Genomic DNA, 18362 nt, shown 5'->3' with positions numbered 1-18362 from the left:
GCTGGCTGACTGTCTGTATGGCTGACTGACTGACCGACCGACCGTCCGTATGTCTGTCTGTATGTCTGACCGACCGACCGTCCGTCTGTATGCCTGACCGTCCGTCTGTATGCCTGACCGACTGTCTATTAGGGATAAGACAGTATATTGATGATTGATCTGTAGGTTATTTTGATGGTAATGTTACATTTAAACGGGTAACTTGCATTTGCTCAAGTGTTCCAGCAAAATTTTCTTGCAGTATCTGTCAATCATCTCTCTCTCTTACAGCTGTGAATCCGTCTCTTCTCCACCCTCACGCTCACACGCTTTCCCCTTCCCCCTGATGAGTCTCGACCTTGCTCGTCAGTGGCTCCCAGGGGACACGGAACATTTTACCAAAATACCATTAGAGCTTTAATAGGGTTTTAATCAAGCTTTTAATCTATTACCCCAACCTTCTCCCCCCTGCCCCCTCCACTCCACCTGTACACTCCCACAGCACAACGCGATGTCAGAAAGCGTTTCCACGCTTCGCTTTCGACGCAGGTTGCTCCACAGCAAGCCAGGAGCAGCCATTAGTAGCAGTAGAACCCGGGCCTGGATCTCTTAATGCAGCAGAATTTAGCCTTAATTAAACCTCGAGATCATGTCAATTCATATTAGCCAGGCTTGGAGCTACTGGGCCGACGAGCCTGGACTGTGCTAATTTAAATCAGGAAGCTGAACAGAGGATGAAGTTGAAACCTCCCCAGTGCGCACGCGCGCGCACACACACACACACACACACACACACCCTTGTAATTCTGCTAACTCAACCAGGAGGGAGGAGGGAAGATGAGAGGAGGCAGAATGTTAGTGGAGAGTGACACAGTAGATTAGAAATATTCGGTCCATTAAATTAGTGTGCCTGACCTCTGGGTGGGGGTGTGTGTTTGGAAGAAGCACTGGTTTTATACTGAATTTACAATCTACTATTCCGCGTCATACTCACTGTGTCCTCTTAAATGAATGTCCGCGTTGTCACTGCTTAGCACAGGGAAAGGTTAAAGGTCAGGACTTCTGAATGTGTTATGAGTAAGTGAAACACATCATTTTTTTTTTTTTTAAATAGTGAAAAATCAGCGTGAGGTGCCAGTATTTTTGCACCTTTTCCTTCCTCACTTAACGTTGTTGTTTATTAGTCATGAACCTTCTGCCTATTATTCAAAAGACCGGTTTATATTTAACACTCTTGTTTTAATGTTGCAGTTACTATAGTAACCAGTCATACAAAGAAACTTGAACAGAACTCCATATAATCTTCAGACTAAACTCATCTCATTCTCATCTCATTATCTGTAGCCGCTTTATCCTGTTCTACAGGGTCGCAGGCAAGCTGGAGCCTATCCCAGCTGACTACGGGCGAAAGGCGGGGTACACCCTGGACAAGTCGCCAGGTCATCACAGGGCTGACACATAGACACAGACAACCATTCACACTCACATTCACACCTACGCTCAATTTAGAGTCACCAGTTAACCTAACCTGCATGTCTTTGGACTGTGGGGGGAAACCGGAGCACCCGGAGGAAACCCATGCGGACACGGGGAGAACATGCAAACTCCACCCAGAAAGGCCCTCACCGGCCACGGGGCTCGAACCCAGGACCTTCTTGCTGTGAGGTGACAGCACTAACCACTACACCACCGTGCCGCCCTCAGACTAAATTAAAAAGATCCAAATTGAAAACTGATTTGTATTTAACAAAGAAAAACGTGTGTAATTGTTAATATAGTGATGAAAAGTGTGTGTAATATTTCTGGAAGGAGTCTCCATTGTCAGAGCTTTGGAACATTGGGGACAGAGTAGTTTTCTTTGTGACACTTTTTTTTTTTCCTCTCTTTTTCGGGAGGGTTTTTTTTTTTTGTCTCTCTCTCTAATTAATTTGGACTGAGGTCAGTGAACGTTTCATGGACGTTCCACAACCTTGGTTGTAAGTATAAATGGCTAAAAAGCATCACGCGGCATTCTTAAATTCATATGAAAATGTAACAGGTGGAAATTGCTGTGCTGTACGAGGACTAACACACTTCAGGATGTGCCACTGTAGGAAAATAATCAACTTCGGATTATGAACAGTAACTCTGCTTCACTACACCATCGTAAAGTGGTTGATTATTTTACTCTAAGTGCACACCCTTAAGTGTTGTTCATAGTGGTGTTTAGCACAGCTGATGGTATTTGTGTTAAGAATGTAAGGAGGATGGTTTTTGTTTTGTTTTTTTTAAACACAAGTTCACATCTGTGTGTCTTGCAGTACGGTGACGTCGGCTGTGTTCACAGTGGGAGACAACGTGGTGTCCGGCAGCGACGATCGCACTGTTAAAGTGTGGGACCTGAAGAACATGAGGTCGCCGATAGCAACCATCCGCACCGACTCGGCTGTTAATAGGTAACACTGATGCAGTGACAGAGCTGATGCACCTTAGTGTCAGGAAAAGTTTATAGTCTGTCCTCAGGTGCTGTTTTGGTGGTGGTTTTGAGGTTGTGCAATTTATTTTTTTTTTCCTCTCCTGTGTGTGTGTAGGATAAGTGTCTCTGCTAACCAGAGGATCATCGCCCTGCCGCACGACAACAGACAAGTCCGGCTGTTCGATATGACCGGGGTCCGACTGGCCCGCCTCCCACGCAGCAACAGACAGGTGTGTGTGTGTGTGTGTGTGTGTGTGTGTGTGTGTGTGTCAGAGTCAGTGTCTCAGGTGTGTTTCTGTAGTATTCTGATGGCTTTAAGGGTTTGTTTTGGGGGTTTTTTTGTTTTGTTTTTTAAATAAATATCTGCCAAGTATGTTGGTGAGTGTAAGATTTGTTTATGCAATGTTGAGGTGTGTTTGTGTGTAGATCAAAAGCAGGGGTGATAGCGTTCCGGCGCCGCGCCGGATTTCCGGCATACCGTGGTTGGGGGAAAAAAAAAAATCTAGTTCGCCCATTGTCCTGTGTCATTCTGAGATGCGCAGATAGACAGTAAAGGGAATTCGCATGATATGGAACTAGTGGGAAAAAAGTGCCGTCATGGCACCCTCGGAGGGTCTAATTCGTGCCGTGACGGCACTTTTTTCCCACTAGTTCCATATCATGCGAATTCCCTTTACTGTCTATCTGCGCATCTCAGAATGACACAGGACAATGGGCGAACTAGATTTTTGTTTTTTTCCCCAGCCACGGTACGCCGGAAATCCGGCGCGGCGCCGGCACGCTATCACCCCTGCAAAAGTGTTTGTGGATTTAAGGTTTGTGTGTGTTGCATACGTGTGTGTGTGTGGCTTTATGGTGTTTGTATAATATAAATACTTGTGAAGTAGTGGGGGGGGGCTTTACGGTTTGTTGGCTGTGTGTGTGTGTGGGGGGGGTGCTTTACGGTGTGTGTGTGTGTGTGGGGGGTGCTTTACGGTGTGTGTGTGTGTGTGGGGGGTGCTTTACGGTGTGTTTGCCGTGTGTGGGGGGTGCTTTACGGTGTGTTTGCTGTGTGTGTGTGGGGGGGTGCTTTACGGTGTGTTTGCCGTGTGTGTGTGTGTGGGGGGTGCTTTACGGTGTGTTTGCCGTGTGTGTGTGGGGGGGGTGCTTTACGGTGCGTTTGCCGTGTGTGTGGGGGGGCTTTATGGTGTGTTTGCCGTGTGTGTGGGGGGGCTTCATGTTGTGTTTGCCGTGTGTGTGTGGGGGGGCTTTATGGTGTGTTTGCCGTGTGTGTGTGCGGGGGGGCTTTATGGTGTGTGTGGGCTTTACGGTGTGTTTGCCGTGTGTGTGTGGGGGGGCTTTATGGTGTGTTTGCCGTGTGTGTGTGGGGGGGCTTTATGGTGTGTTTGCCGTATGTGTGGGGGGGGGCTTTATGGTGTGTTTGCCGTGTGGGGGGGGGGGGGGCTTTATGGTGTGTTTGCCATGTGTGTGGGGGGGCTTTATGGTGTGTTTGCCGTATGTGTGTGGGGGGGGCTTTATGGTGTGTTTGCCGTATGGGGGGGGGGCTTTATGGTGTGTTTGCCGTGTGTGTGTGGGGGGGCTTCATGTTGTGTTTGTCGTGTGTGTGGGGGGGGGCTTTATGGTGTGTTTGCCGTGTGTGTGTGTGTGGGGGGGCTTTATGGTGTGTTTGCCGTGTGGGGGGGGGGGGCTTTATGGTGTGTTTGCTGTGTGTGTGTGGGGGGGCTTTATGGTGTGTTTGCCGTGTGTGTGGGGGGGGCTTTATGGTGTGTTTGCCGTGTGGGGGGGGGCTTTATGGTGTGTTTGCCGTGTGTGTGGGGGGGGGGCTTTATGGTGCGTTTGCCGTGTGTGTGTGGGGGGGGCTTTATGGTGTGTTTGCCGTGTGTGTGGGCTTTATGGTGTGTTTGCCGTGTGTGTGTGTGTGGGGGGGCTTTATGGTGTGTTTGCCGTATGTGTGTGGGGGGGCTTTATGGTGTGTTTGCCGTGTGTGTGTGTGGGGGGGCTTTATGGTGTGTTTGCCGTGTGTGTGTGTGGGGGGGCTTTATGGTGTGTTTGCCGTATGTGTGTGGGGGGGCTTTATGGTGTGTTTGCCGTGTGTGTGTGGGGAGGGGGGCTTCATGTTGTGTTTGCCGTGTGTGTGTGGGGGGGCTTTATGGTGTGTTTGACGTGTGTGTGTGTGGGGGGGCTTTATGGTGTTTGCCGTGTGTGTTTGTGTGGGGGGGCTTTATGGTGTTTTTGCCGCGTGTGTGGGCTTTATGGTGTGTTTGCCGTGTGTGTGGGGGGGGGCTTTATGGTGTGTTTGCCGTGTGTGTGTGGGGGGGCTTTATGGTGTGTTTGCCGTGTGTGTTTGTGTGGGGGGGCTTCATGTTGTGTTTGCCGTGTGGGGGGGCTTTATGGTGTGTTTGCCGTGTGGGGGGGCTTTATGGTGTGTTTGCCGTGTGGGGGGGCTTTATGGTGTGTTTGCCGTGTGTGTGTGGGGGGGCTTCATGTTGTGTTTGCCGTGTGTGTGTGTGGGGGGGCTCTATGGTGTGTTTGCCGTGTGTGTGTGGGGGGGCTTTATGGTGTCTTTGCCGTGGGGGGGGCTTTATGGTGTGTTTGCCGTGTGTGTGTGGGGAGGGGGGGCTTTATGGTGTGTTTGCCCTGTGTGTGTGTGTGTGTGACTTTCAGGTGTGTGTGTAGCATAAATGCCTATTTCTGGATCATAAATTTTTGTATAGTTTGTTTTTCTAACTGTGTGTGTGTGTGTGTGTGTGTGTGTGTGTGTGTGTAGGGTCATCGGCGCATGGTGTGCTGCTCAGCATGGAATGAAGAGAACCAGGCGTGTAACCTGTTCACCTGTGGCTTTGATCGGCAGGCCATCGGCTGGAATATCAACATTCCTGCTCTGCTGCAGGACAAGTGAACACGCGCGTGCTCTCTCTCTCTCTCTCTCTCTCTCTCTCTCTCTCCCCTTTGTCATACTTAGACACAGCTTAGGAAGGCACAGTTAAGCACACAGACACACAGCTGGGTCCTCAGTAAAGCTCTCCACATGGGTGTATTGATTTCTCGTGCGTGTGTGAAGTGAAGATGATGCGTCAGCATGAATCTCCCCCCACGCACACAATCACACACACTTTAACGACGACTCCCTTCAGGCAGCCCTCTGATCCCATAATTAGAGACTCCGTGGGAGAGATTTACTTCCCTTTACACCTACCTGCTTCAGGTATTCAGGTGGATGATACGGCGATACGCGAACCAATTACCTTTACACAACTGGGCCAGGATGCAACTCTGGTACAATTTAAAATAAATAAATGAAACAATGTCACTCGGCTGTGTTAAATCTGCCTAGTAACAAGAATTTGATTGGTTATCAATCTGTTACAGTATTATTACGGGGCGTTTTTTTTTTCTTTATTTTTTAATGATTTCTGTTCAAATCAGGAATAAAACACTCTTGCATGTTCTGTTATTGGAAAATAATCAGTGATTGATAGTGTGATGCCCTACAGCTTAACACAAACCTGATTATTCTCCTCTAACAGCACGTCCTGAAGTGTTTTTTCCTCTTATATGCTGTTTAGTTTAGTGCTGTGCTTTTTTTCATCGGTTTAAAGTTGCACTTGTGTTAAAGTTTCTGTTTGTTAAAGGGAATATAATCGGCCATTTCTTCACTCTCTTCGTTTTTAGAATTTATTCAACGTGGCTGGAAAATGTACTCCTTCCATACCTGTAAGTAAATAAATATCAGTTTTATGAATCCATTGGTTATTCGTGTTGGAGTACACAGATCAGATCACACACTATAAATCCATGTAAATGCGCCGTTACTGTAGAAACTGTCATGTAATAATAGAGCAAGTGATTTGAAGTGTAGTCAGGACTGATGCCGAGCTGTGCTCTTATAGGAAATTAATCATCAGCATCAGATTTGTGGATTTTAAGCGCACTCTGGTATATTGAACAGTTATTCCACGAAATCAGGTCGTACATGAGCCGATAGCCAACGTAGCACCGAGTCGGCTATAACCCGTGTACAACGAGATTGAGTGGAATAACTGTTTTATTCTGTCCACATTCACTGGATTTTGAGAAACGGAGCATTATTTTTACTTTTGCAAATTCGTTAAATATAAACTTTTTATACAAAACGTCCAACAAAATCATTTCCGCTTAGTTGGACTCCTTAAAAACCTATCGATGGCTGTAGAAAGTGCCGTCTTGCTGTTGTGCCGAGGTATAGAACAGCTTTAGACGTTTATTTAATTCTTCCTTGGACATTTCAGTTCTGTAATTTTCAAACTTCTTTGAGCTTTTGAACTAGTCTAAAAAAAAAAAAAATTCAAATTTTAATGCCTTTAAGCATTAAAATTTGAATTTTTTTTTTTTTTTTTTAGACTAGTTCAAAAGCTCAAAGAAGTTTGATGAATGTAAACTAACTGGCAAAATGACAGGAGCAATTTGTGTAAAATGCGATGATAAGTCTTGAAAAATAAAAAAGAGATACTTTTATTCCATATTTTGTTGCTTTTTTCGTTTGTGTTTTTTCGGGTTTTGTTTTCGAGTCGAGCTTTTCTTTCATTCTCGGTTGGTTCAGCTTCACACGCCGCCATTTTGTTTTTCTCTACTCACGGTATATGAGCCGATATCCTAGTAGTAGAGTAGCCAATCAGAGCACACGATTTCTCATCCACTGAATGTGTATAGAATAATTTAATTTATTATTTAAGGATTTATTTATTTATTTATTCAGGTTTCATCACATTTTAGACAATCAGAATGGTCATCTCTCTCCCCCATTCATTCATTTTGAATTTCTTGTATCTGTTTACCACTCTATGCTGTTTATTATTTCTTGAAGTGAAACACAAAATAATAAACGAATTATTTTTTGCAAATTCGTGAAATAAAAACTTTATACAAAACGTCCGACAAAACCATTTCCGCTTAGACGGACTTCTTAAAAACCTATCGATGGCGGCACGAATTGAATTTAGTGTTGCTTTTTTGTCGAAAGCGCCGTCGTGCTGAGGTATAGAATAGCTTTAGATAGTTATTTAATTCTTCCTTGGACAATTCAGTGATGAAATTTTCAAACTACTTTGAGCTTTTGAACTAGTCTAAAAAAAAAAAATCAACAAATTTTAAGGCTTAAAGACAAAGAAGGTAAACAAACTGGCGAAATGACCGGCGCAATTTGTGAAAAATGTGATAATTCTTTAAAAATTAAAAGGGAGACGTTCTTGCAACAAAAAAAAATACTTTTGTTGCGCTCTCTACATTTTTTTTTGGGGGGGGGGGTATTTTTTGGTGTTTTTATTTTCGAGTAGAGTTTTTATTTCGTCCTCAGTTGGTTCAGCAACACGTGCCACCATTTTGTTTTTCTCTACTCGCGATATAGGAGCTGATATCGTAGGAGTAGAGTAGCCAATCAGAGTGCGTGATTGTGGATAGAATTTTTTTTTTTCATTTTACCTTTTTGTCTGTTATCTAATCAAAAAAGAAGAAAAACCATTGTAAAATCAAATTTCTTTGCCATATCATCCACCTGAATGTCAAATCATCCAAGCCAAAAGTAAAGAATACATGCTACATGCTTCAAATGATCCTTTTTAGCTTCCTGTGTTATGTTCAGTTCACACTTCGGCATTGTTCTTTATTATTATTTTGCTCAAGCGTGTACAGAGATTTATTTTATTGTGTTGTATAGAATATTATGTTAATGATAAGTAGTGACTCGGTGTGAAAAGGACGGACGGCACTCGCTCGTGCTGTACACACACACTCGCACACTTTCTGCTGAAGATCAGTATCGCTTTAATCGGTCTGCATGAAAAATCTCACTGTCTGTCAGATCTAAAAAATAAAATGCTGTCGTAGCCACTGTGTAATTTGATATTCTGGGGTTAAAACTATAAAATGTGAACGTGTTGATGGCGTTTTATGAATAGAGTTAAATGATGTACATGTCACGTTTAATTTGGGTCTCGTATAACAGACTGCTCTGATCACCTGTTGGACAGGTGACTTCACATCACATTAGATCCAGTGTGCTGATGTTTCATATAGTGCTGTAGGACAAGAGCCATCATCAGAGACTAGATTAGATGAGACGTCCTGTGGTTAGTCCTCTCTCTCTCACACACACACAGTTACGTGGATGTGCTCTGGGTTTTGAGTGTTTTCATAAACTGACCACAGAACCGTACTGTAACTGAGGCGTCTGAATAGAAACTATAATAATGTATAAACGCTGTGATGGTGGAAATCTGTATAGTGAACCTAGAGATCATGTGTTAGCTGTAAACGCATCTGTACCATGTGGCCTACACATGTAAATAAATGTCCTTGTCAGGAAACGAACATGTGGCTCAAAAATGTCTCTTTTTAAATAGTTAAACATGAATTTATTTGGTCAGTGCACAGAGTTCAGTTGGCCACGCCTCCTTCACAGGTTATTGTACACAGAGGTCACACCTCCTTCGCTGGTTCTGACACACACAGAGGCCACACCTCCACTGGTTATTGGGCACAGAGGCCACACCTCCTTCACTGGTTATTGTACACAGAGGTCACACCTCCTTCGCTGGTTCTGACACACACAGAGGCCACACCTCCACTGGTTATTGGGCACAGAGGCCACACCTCCTTCACTGGTTATTGTACACAGAGGTCACACCTCCTTCGCTGGTTCTGACACACACAGAGGCCACACCTCCACTGGTTATTGGGCACAGAGGCCACACCTCCTTCACTGGTTATTGTGCACTGAGGCCATGCCTCCACTGGTTATTGTGTGCAGGGGCCACGCCTCCTTTGCTGGTTCTGATGCATACAGAGGCCACGCCTTCTTCGCTGGTTCTGATACACGCACACACAGGCCACACCTCCTTCTCTGGTACTGAGACACACACACAGGCCACACCTCCTCCTCTGGTACTGAGAGAGAGACATAGACAGACACACACACAGGCCACACCTCCTCCTCTGGTACTGAGAGAGAGACATAGACAGACACACACACAGGCCACACCTCCTTCACTGGTACTGATGTACACAGAGGCAGACCTTCACTGGTTCTTACACACGGAGGCCACGCCTCCTTCTCTGGTACTGAGACACACACACAGGCCACACCTTCTCTTGTACTGAGACACACAGGCCACACCTTCTCTGGTACTGAGACACACAGGCCACACCTCCTTCTCTGGTACTGAGACACACACAGACCCCACCTCCCTCTCTGGTACTGAGACACACATGTCACACCACCTTCTCTGGTACTGTGAGAGACACACAGGCCACACCACCTTCTCTGGTACTGAGACACACACAGACCCCACCTCCTTCTCTGGTACTGAGACACACACAGACCCCACCTCCTTCTCTGGTACTGAGACACATGTCACACCACCTTCTCTGGTACTGAGACACACACAGACCCCACCTCCTTCTCTGGTACTGAGACACACACAGACCCCACCTCCTTCTCTGGTACTGAGACACACATGTCACACCACCTTCTCTGGTACTGTGAGAGACACACAGGCCACACCACCTTCTCTGGTACTGAGACACACACAGACCCCACCTCCTTCTCTGGTACTGAGACACACACAGACCCCACCTCCTTCTCTGGTACTGAGACACACATGTCACACCACCTTCTCTGGTACTGTGAGAGACACACAGGCCACACCACCTTCTCTGGTACTGAGACACACACAGACCCCACCTCCTTCTCTGGTACTGAGACACACATGTCACACCACCTTCTCTGGTACTGAGACACACACAGACCCCACCTCCTTCTCTGGTACTGAGACACACGTCACACCACCTTCTCTGGTACTGAGACACACACAGACCCCACCTCCTTCTCTGGTACTGAGACACACACAGACCCCACCTCCTTCTCTGGTACTGAGACACACATGTCACACCACCTTCTCTGGTACTGAGACACACACAGACCCCACCTCCTTCTCTGGTACTGAGACACACACAGACCCCACCTCCTTCTCTGGTACTGAGACACACACAGACCCCACCTCCTTCTCTGGTACTGAGACACACATGTCACACCACCTTCTCTGGTACTGAGACACACACAGACCCCACCTCCTTCTCTGGTACTGAGACACACATGTCACACCACCTTCTCTGGTACTGTGAGAGACACACAGGCCACACCTCCTCCTCTGGTACTGAGACACACACAGACCACACCTCCTTCTCTGGTACTGAGACACACATGTCACACCTTCTCTGGTACTGAGACACACACAGGCCACACCTCCTTCTCTGGTACTGTGAGACACACACAGGCCACACCTCCTCCTCTGGTACTGAGACACACACAGGCCACACCTCCTTCTCTGGTACTGAGACACACATGTCACACCTTCTCTGGTACTGAGACACACACAGGCCACACCTCCTTCTCTGGTACTGAGACACACACAGGCCACACCTCCTTCTCTGGTACTGTGAGACACACACAGGCCACACCTCCTTCTCTGGTACTGTGAGACACACACAGGCCACACCTCCTTCTCTGGTACTGTGAGACACACAGGCCACACCTCCTCCTCTGGTACTGTGACACACACAGGCCACGCCTCCTTCTCTGGTACTGTGAGAGACACACAGGCCACGCCTCCTTCTCTGGTACTGTGAGACACAGGCCACGCCTCCTCCTCTGGTACTGTGAGACACACACAAGCCACGCCTCCTCCTCTGGTACTGTGAGAGACACACAGGCCACGCCTCCTCCTCTGGTACTGTGAGACACACACAGGCCACGCCACCTCCTCTGGTACTGTGAGAGAGACACAGGCCACACCACCTCCTCTGGTATTGTGAGACACATAGGCCACACCTCCTCCTCTGGTACTGTGAGACACACAGGCCACACCTCCTCCTCTGGTACTGTGAGACACACAGGCCACACCTCCTCTGGTACTGTGTGACACACAGACCACACCTCCTTCTCTGGTACTGTGAGAGAGACACAGGCCACACCTCCTTCTCTGGTACTGTGAGACACACGTGTCACACCTTCTCTGGTACTGTGAGAGAGACACATGTGTCACACCTCCTTCTCTGGTACTGTGAGACACACACACAGGCCACGCCTCCTCCTCTGGTACTATGAGACACACACACAGGCCACGCCTCCTCCTCTGGTACTATGAGACACACACACAGGCCACGCCACCTCCTCTGGTACTGTGAGACACACACACAGGCCACGCCACCTCCTCTGGTACTGTGAGACACACACACAGAGGCCACGCCTCCTCCTCTGGTTCTGTGAGACACACACAGGCCACACCACCTCCTCTGGTCCTGAGACACACACAGGCCACACCTTCTCTGGTACTGAGACACACGTGTCACACCTCCTTCTCTGGTACTGTGAGAGACACACAGGCCACGCCTCCTCCTCTGGTACTGTGAGACACACACAGGCCACGCCTCCTCCTCTGGTACTGTGAGACACAGGCCATGCCACCTCCTCTGGTACTGAGAGACACACACAGGCCACGCCTCCTCCTCTGGTACTGAGACACACACACACAGGCCACACCTTCTCTGGTACTGTGAGACACACAGGCCACGCCTCCTCCTCTGGTACACTCTCTCTGTCACTCACTCACACACACACACAGGCCACGCCTCCTTCTCTGGTTTTCTCTCACACACAGGCCACGCCTCCTTCACTGGTACTGATTTACATGGAGGCTACACCTCCTGCTCTGCTACTGAGGCCACACCTCCTTTTGCTGGTACTGATAGAGACCACTCCTCCTTCAGTAGTATTGTCAAGGACTGAAACTATGCTGGGTTTGGATTTTTTTTTTAAGAACACTGACCATCTCGACACACACATCATTTTCCACCACAGCACTGTTGAATTCTTGATTCTGATTGGTTATTCCATGTTAATAAATCTGCTCTTTCTCATACATTTAAATTTTTATCATATCTTATAAATATCTCATTTTCAGAGACTCCTCCTGGATGCTTCAGATACACAGAATAAAAAAAAAAAATACATTCATGGAGTGAGTCTCCAGTGTGAGCACTTTGTAGCAGTCAGAGGTAAAGCTGTAACTTGGCATGTAGCTGCAGTTTATCAGTTACATGAGTTGGGTGTTTATTTTTAATAACTTCAGTAGAAAGAAGAAATAGTGGAACGACTGTTTATCGCTGCTATAAGGTAAGTGATAACGGGAAGTTGTTTTGTGGACATTCCACAACATTAACGTAACTATAAATGGATAGAAACAAGGAATTGTAATGAAAGGTTAATCACTGTGGTGTAAGAGGAATAAAACACTTCAGAAAGTGCTGTAAATAGGTAACCGTAACTCTTCGTTGATATTTTCCTTTAGCCGCACGTCCTGAAGTGTTTTATTGTTTACGGAATAAACACGAGTAATAGAAAATTAATCTGGAATTAAACCTTGAAAATGAAAATCATCTGTGTTGTGAAGTTTAATCTTAACTCCTAATGCTAAAAGAGGACGAAGAGGAAACGTTTTGCATCAACGCTGGTGTTAAAGTGTAACCCGTTCACCGTTTGTTTGTTCAGTGGGTGTTGATATGAATATTCATATGAGCAGCTCGGCAGTGTTTTGATCATCCGAGCATGCGAAAAGAGAAACACGAAACATTTTTATGCTGTTTTTATTCACATAAACATTCACTTTTTAAGGTACAACTGAAGTGCAATGTACAGATCTTAGCAGCAGAATAATTGCAGGTTTAAATATACATCTTATTTCGATACCTCCAATTTTTTTCCTTTTTTTTTTCCTAAGTTTTAACTTTTTTTTTTTTAATACAAAGTTTACAAAATGTACAGAGAATATTACAATATTGCCATTCGGTCATGCCTACTACTGACTTTCATGATTTTTTTTCTTTTTCTTCACGAATCATTTATATCCTCTGTAGGGGAATAAATAGCAAAAACAAACAAACAAAAAATTGCAAACATTTCAGTTGAGACAGCCATTTTGGATTTCTGGAGGAAATTAGTGATTAGTGAGGGTAATAAAGGAGTGTGGATACGGAGGGGAGGATGTGCACGTGCATCACCCTTGAACGTGGATTAGCACACGGTTTTAAAAGACTGGGGAAGACTGTGATGGAGGATGACATTCTCCATCCTAATCCTAATCTAATGCATCAGTTTATTACGTATCGGTCTACAGTTAATCACAGATTCAGGAGAAAACACTGGGGGGGGGCAAGAGAAATGATTCATGCACCGCTCACAGAGATCATTTACAAATCCGGGCACAGGGTCGAGTGAATATTCGTACCGCCGCCACCACTAGGTGTCGCTCTTACAGCTAGTCCATGCTTCTAAACTCTGCTCCATACACGCTTTCGGTATCGTATCAACAGTGAAGGTTAAACAGGAACACGGAGAGAATCTCAAATCCTATCTCAAAATCCTTCACATGACGAAAAGACAAGAAATCATCAGGCTTTAGTTATTTATCAAGCTGCTGTGTGGAATTTCTGTCTCTCTGGAGGACAAAAGTAGAAGAGAAAAGTCAAAGAAATAGATTCGTGTTTATCAGTCAAACGAAATAACATTTTTAATGCTTTTAGTTTGTTTGATTGACAGGTGAGTGAACAGCTATTATGAATAGAAGTTTACACGACATGAGAATTTTTTTCTAGGTTTTTTTTTTTAACATTTGATTGCAACCATTAGTCTGAATAACACTGCTTAATTTTCTGTAATTGTCTTTTATTTAATTTTATTTTATTATATAAAAATGAGTCGCCTTCATCTTAGACCTACAGTATCAGTGCTTGGGTTTTTTTCCCCCCTAAAGTTATTTATTTACGTGGAAAAAAATATAGTAAAATAATACGACTTGCTGTTCTAAATAATAATTTCACCTTCTTAGACCAATATTAATTTTTTTTTTTTTACCCCATGATTTGATGTTAGAATTATATTGTCGACTGTTGTATTCTGTATAACACACTTTTAATTTCTATGATTTTTATTTAATTTTATTTTCCCTAAAAATGAGGGGTTTGTTTTACATTTTTATAGGGTGAACCATTATTCTGAAATTTATTTACTTTTTCCTTCAATAAATATAAAACCGAAGTAAGATCTGTATGATTATGCGTCACTTTTTTTTTTTTTTTTTCCCAGCATAAGCATAAAATGAACAAAAGTAAGTGTTCTGGAAGAGACAAACTGTTCGAGATTATCCGCTGTCAGGACACATCCTACGGGTGCCTAATTATCGTTTGCTTCAGCAGCTTCCGTATTCCCAGTTTCAAGATGGCCAAAGAATGCAGGGTGGCCAATGCAAGTGTTTTAAATCTAATCTCAAGAAATGTGACATGAACATCGACAATTGGGAACATCTGGTCTTGGACCGTCCTGGTTGGAGGCACCTAGTGGCAGTTGGCACCCAACACCATGGAGTAAGCCTAGGCTGAGAAGGGAGGAAGGGCAGAGCTGTAACAGCGCTTCCCTTCCTCCAGGGACCAATCCAACCTGTCCACACTGTCACAGAACTCGCAAGTCCAGGATTGGCCTCCGAAGTCATCTCCAGGTCCGTAAACAACAGGAGAACCATGCTGCTTGGTTGAGGGATAGCTGACGGCGATGCCACATTTATGGCTCATTATAAAACAAGCTGCTTGTATTTATTTATTTATCCCCCCCACCCAATATTGTATTACTGCATTTTTAACATCTGATGTGAGAATTTTTAATGTGGTCTGTTATAAGTGGCCATTTTATTTATTTATTTTTTTAAACATGTATATCTGAATGATTTTAATATTAAGAACCGCCTACATCTTTGGCCCGTTTCGGTGCGTTTGATTATGGATCTTTCATTTTAAACGAGTCCTTAAAGTACCATTCCACCATTGGATGTATTTTTTTGGCATAAAATACAATATATTTTATGACAACATGACTAGACAGAGAAATCTTTTAGCTTCAAAATGATATATCAAACATAATTTTTTGACAACGACAAGTATATTAATTTTGCGACCAAAGTCACCTACCCTTTTAATTTCCGCGCGGTAGTGAAACGTGATGTCATCGGCAGGTTTCCCTTCTTGTGTACCACGTCACGTGTGACGTGGCACAGATTATCAGCAATGGCGGATAGAACGCGATTGTCAGCTTCGGAAAAGAAGCGAAGGAAAATAGCAAGTGATGCCCAAAGGAGACGGTCGATGGTGAATATCGGCACAGCAATCGACAAGTGGAAATCGCGTTCTATCCGCCATTGCTGATAATCTGTGCCACGTCACACGTGACGTGGTACACAAGAAGGAGAACCTGCCGATGACATCACGTTTCACGACCACGCGGAAATTAAAAGGGTAGGTGACTTTGGTTGCAAAATTAATATACTTGTCGTTGTCAAAAAATTGTTTGATATATCATTTTGAAGCTAAAAGATTTCTCTGTCTAGTCATGTTGTCATAAAATATATTGTATTTTATGCCAAAGAATACATCCAATGGTGGAATGGCACTTTAAGACGAATCAGGCTTGTAGTACTCGACTCTGACTCGTGCCCTAATTTTAAGGACTCGTGACTTGACTCGGACTCGTGCATGAACTGCATTCAGACTGGTAAATTGGAGAAGAGGACTTGGATTTTTTCTTTATTTTTTGTAACATGCCATAATAATTTGGCAAAACATTTGTCTACGTTAATTTTTACTAATTTCACGTAAGAGTGTTACACCTGCATGCCTTGGCGTATGCATCAGATAGACTCTCGGGCGTACTCTGGACAGCGTGTGCCATAAACGGCTCGCACCTGCACAGGATTAAGATGAAATCAGCGTGCTGATATAAAAACTGTGAAAACATAGTTACTTTGTGAAGTATTGAGTTGCGTTGCTGACGCATTACTCAGCCTTGTTTGGTTTCCTGATCCCTGATTTCCTGTTTCTCGTCTTTGATTCTGCCGAGTCTACGATAGCCTGTTTGTGCGTCGCTCGACCTATCACCCGTTTCACCGTTTTACGATTTTGCCTGCCGTTCTGGATTGTTTACCGTCTGCACTTGTATTAATAAACACACCTTCTGCACTTACATCCGTCTCCCAACCATCTCTGACAGAATACTTCACACCCCCTGATAAAGAGAACCTGTTCATACGGCATGTTCATGGTGCTAAAACGGCCACCGTCAAACAGTGCGGTTGGAGTTTTGTTCCCGGCCTTGACTCGATATATATTACACTACCGTTCAAAAGTTTGGGGTCACCCAGACAATTTTGTGTTTTCCATGAAAAGTCACACTTTTATTTCCCACCATAAGTTGTAAAATGAATAGAAAATATAGTCGAGACATTTTTCTGGCCATTTTGAGCATTTAATCGACCCCACAAATGTGATGCTCCAGAAACTCAATCTGCTCAAAGGAAGGTCAGTTTTATAGCTTCTCTAAAGAGCTCAACTGTTTTCAGCTGTGCTAACATGATTGTACAAGGGTTTTCTAATCATCCATTAGCCTTCTGAGGCAATGAGCAAACACATTGTACCATTAGAACACTGGAGTGAGAGTTGCTGGAAATGGGCCTCTATACACCTATGGAGATATTGCACCAAAAACCACACATTTGCAGCTAGAATAGTCATTTACCATATTAGCAATGTATAGAGTGGATTTCTGATTAGTTTAAAGTGATCATTGAAAAGAACAGTGCTTTTCTTTCAAAAATAAGGACATTTCAAAGTGACCCCAAACTTTTGAACGGTGTATGTACATGTGTATTTTTTTTAATGACTGGACTCTGACTCGAGGTTTAGTGACTTGACTACAACACTGAAACGAACCTATTTCATTTAGTCTACTTTGGTCCTCTGATAAACACGCTGGCCTGATGATTAGCGAGTAACACCATTAAAGAAAAAAAAAAACGCATACAAGACCTTTAAAAATGTATTCCTGTGTCATAATAATTAAACATGGCGGAAACGTAGCAAAACCCCCCCGGTCTGTAATCATAACCATAATCTCTCCACCTGCTTCTCATAACATGTAGCTGTTTTCTCTCGCTATCACGCTGTTCTACTTCATACCTCATGAACGACAAAAAACACCACCTACTGCTGTATATTTCACACCAAAAAAAAAAAACCACGTTTGAGTTTTTCTCCACAGCGCTCCCGTGTGTCCGATTCCCCCTCTATATCTTTAACACGGGTCGCTGCGCCTGCTCAGGCCTTTTAGCGTTTTAGTAAATGTACAGTAAAGCAACACAAAGAAACAAACCAAAAAAAAAAGGACGCGTCATGCGCGGAGAGGTATTAAAGCGGCGCTGTGTACCAGCCCGAGCGCTCCATACAGAACCGCCGTGCTTTAATGGCACCATTTGTTAGCTCGTCACTATTTCCTCCACTCATCTCTATATTCCCTGTGCTGCACAGAAAAGGGCTTGAATTAACCTGTCGCTGCAATGTCAAACCACCCTCCTGCTCTTTATTTTTCTTTTTTTTTCTTTTGGAGGTGAGAGCTTGTGTGCTTGGTGAAGAAGAGGGGGGAGGTAAGGCTTGTATAAGTGTATGTGTGTGTGTGAGAGAGAGAGAAAAGAGGAGGAGGTGCGCATCATTCTGACAGCGCCTTTAATTGGATGGTGTGTGAAGAACTCTACAGGGGACGTGCATCCGGAAATGGGCCAGCGATGACAACATGGCTGCTGCCTTTCACTTTTGCTGAAGGTTAACACACACACACGCGCTTAGTGAAGTGTGACAGCTGCAGGTGAGTCGAGAAAGGGGACGCTGGAAGGTGAAAATGAGTCCCGATTTTTCCTTCGGCACGTTCTCCTCCTCAGGATTACGGAAAGCAAGTCTTCATCTACGCTCTCGATCTCACGTACTGAAGCGTTTTGTCCGTAGATCGATTCGTCACGTCGTC

At 44.8% G+C, this 18362-nt stretch overlaps 1 protein-coding gene across 2 annotated transcripts in view; it reads left to right on the top strand.

Moving 5' to 3' along the window:
- The window catches only part of wdr37 (WD repeat domain 37), a 121760-nt gene extending 114993 nt beyond the window's left edge, over positions 1-6767 (top strand). For both annotated transcript variants that reach the window (XM_060922522.1, XM_060922523.1), the window contains 3 exons: positions 2280-2414; positions 2550-2664; positions 5202-6767. In XM_060922522.1, coding sequence (XP_060778505.1) covers positions 2280-2414; positions 2550-2664; positions 5202-5333 — 382 coding nt within the window. In that variant the 3' untranslated portion in view covers positions 5334-6767. The remainder of the gene's footprint in view (positions 1-2279; positions 2415-2549; positions 2665-5201) is intronic.
- Positions 6768-18362: the final 11595 nt, after the last annotated feature.

This window comes from Neoarius graeffei, chromosome 5, assembly GCF_027579695.1.
Source record: "Neoarius graeffei isolate fNeoGra1 chromosome 5, fNeoGra1.pri, whole genome shotgun sequence".
Taxonomy (NCBI): Eukaryota; Metazoa; Chordata; class Actinopteri; order Siluriformes; family Ariidae; genus Neoarius; species Neoarius graeffei.
The sequence above is the reverse complement of the archived record's forward strand: the minus strand, read 5'-3'. Positions and strand labels throughout refer to the sequence as shown.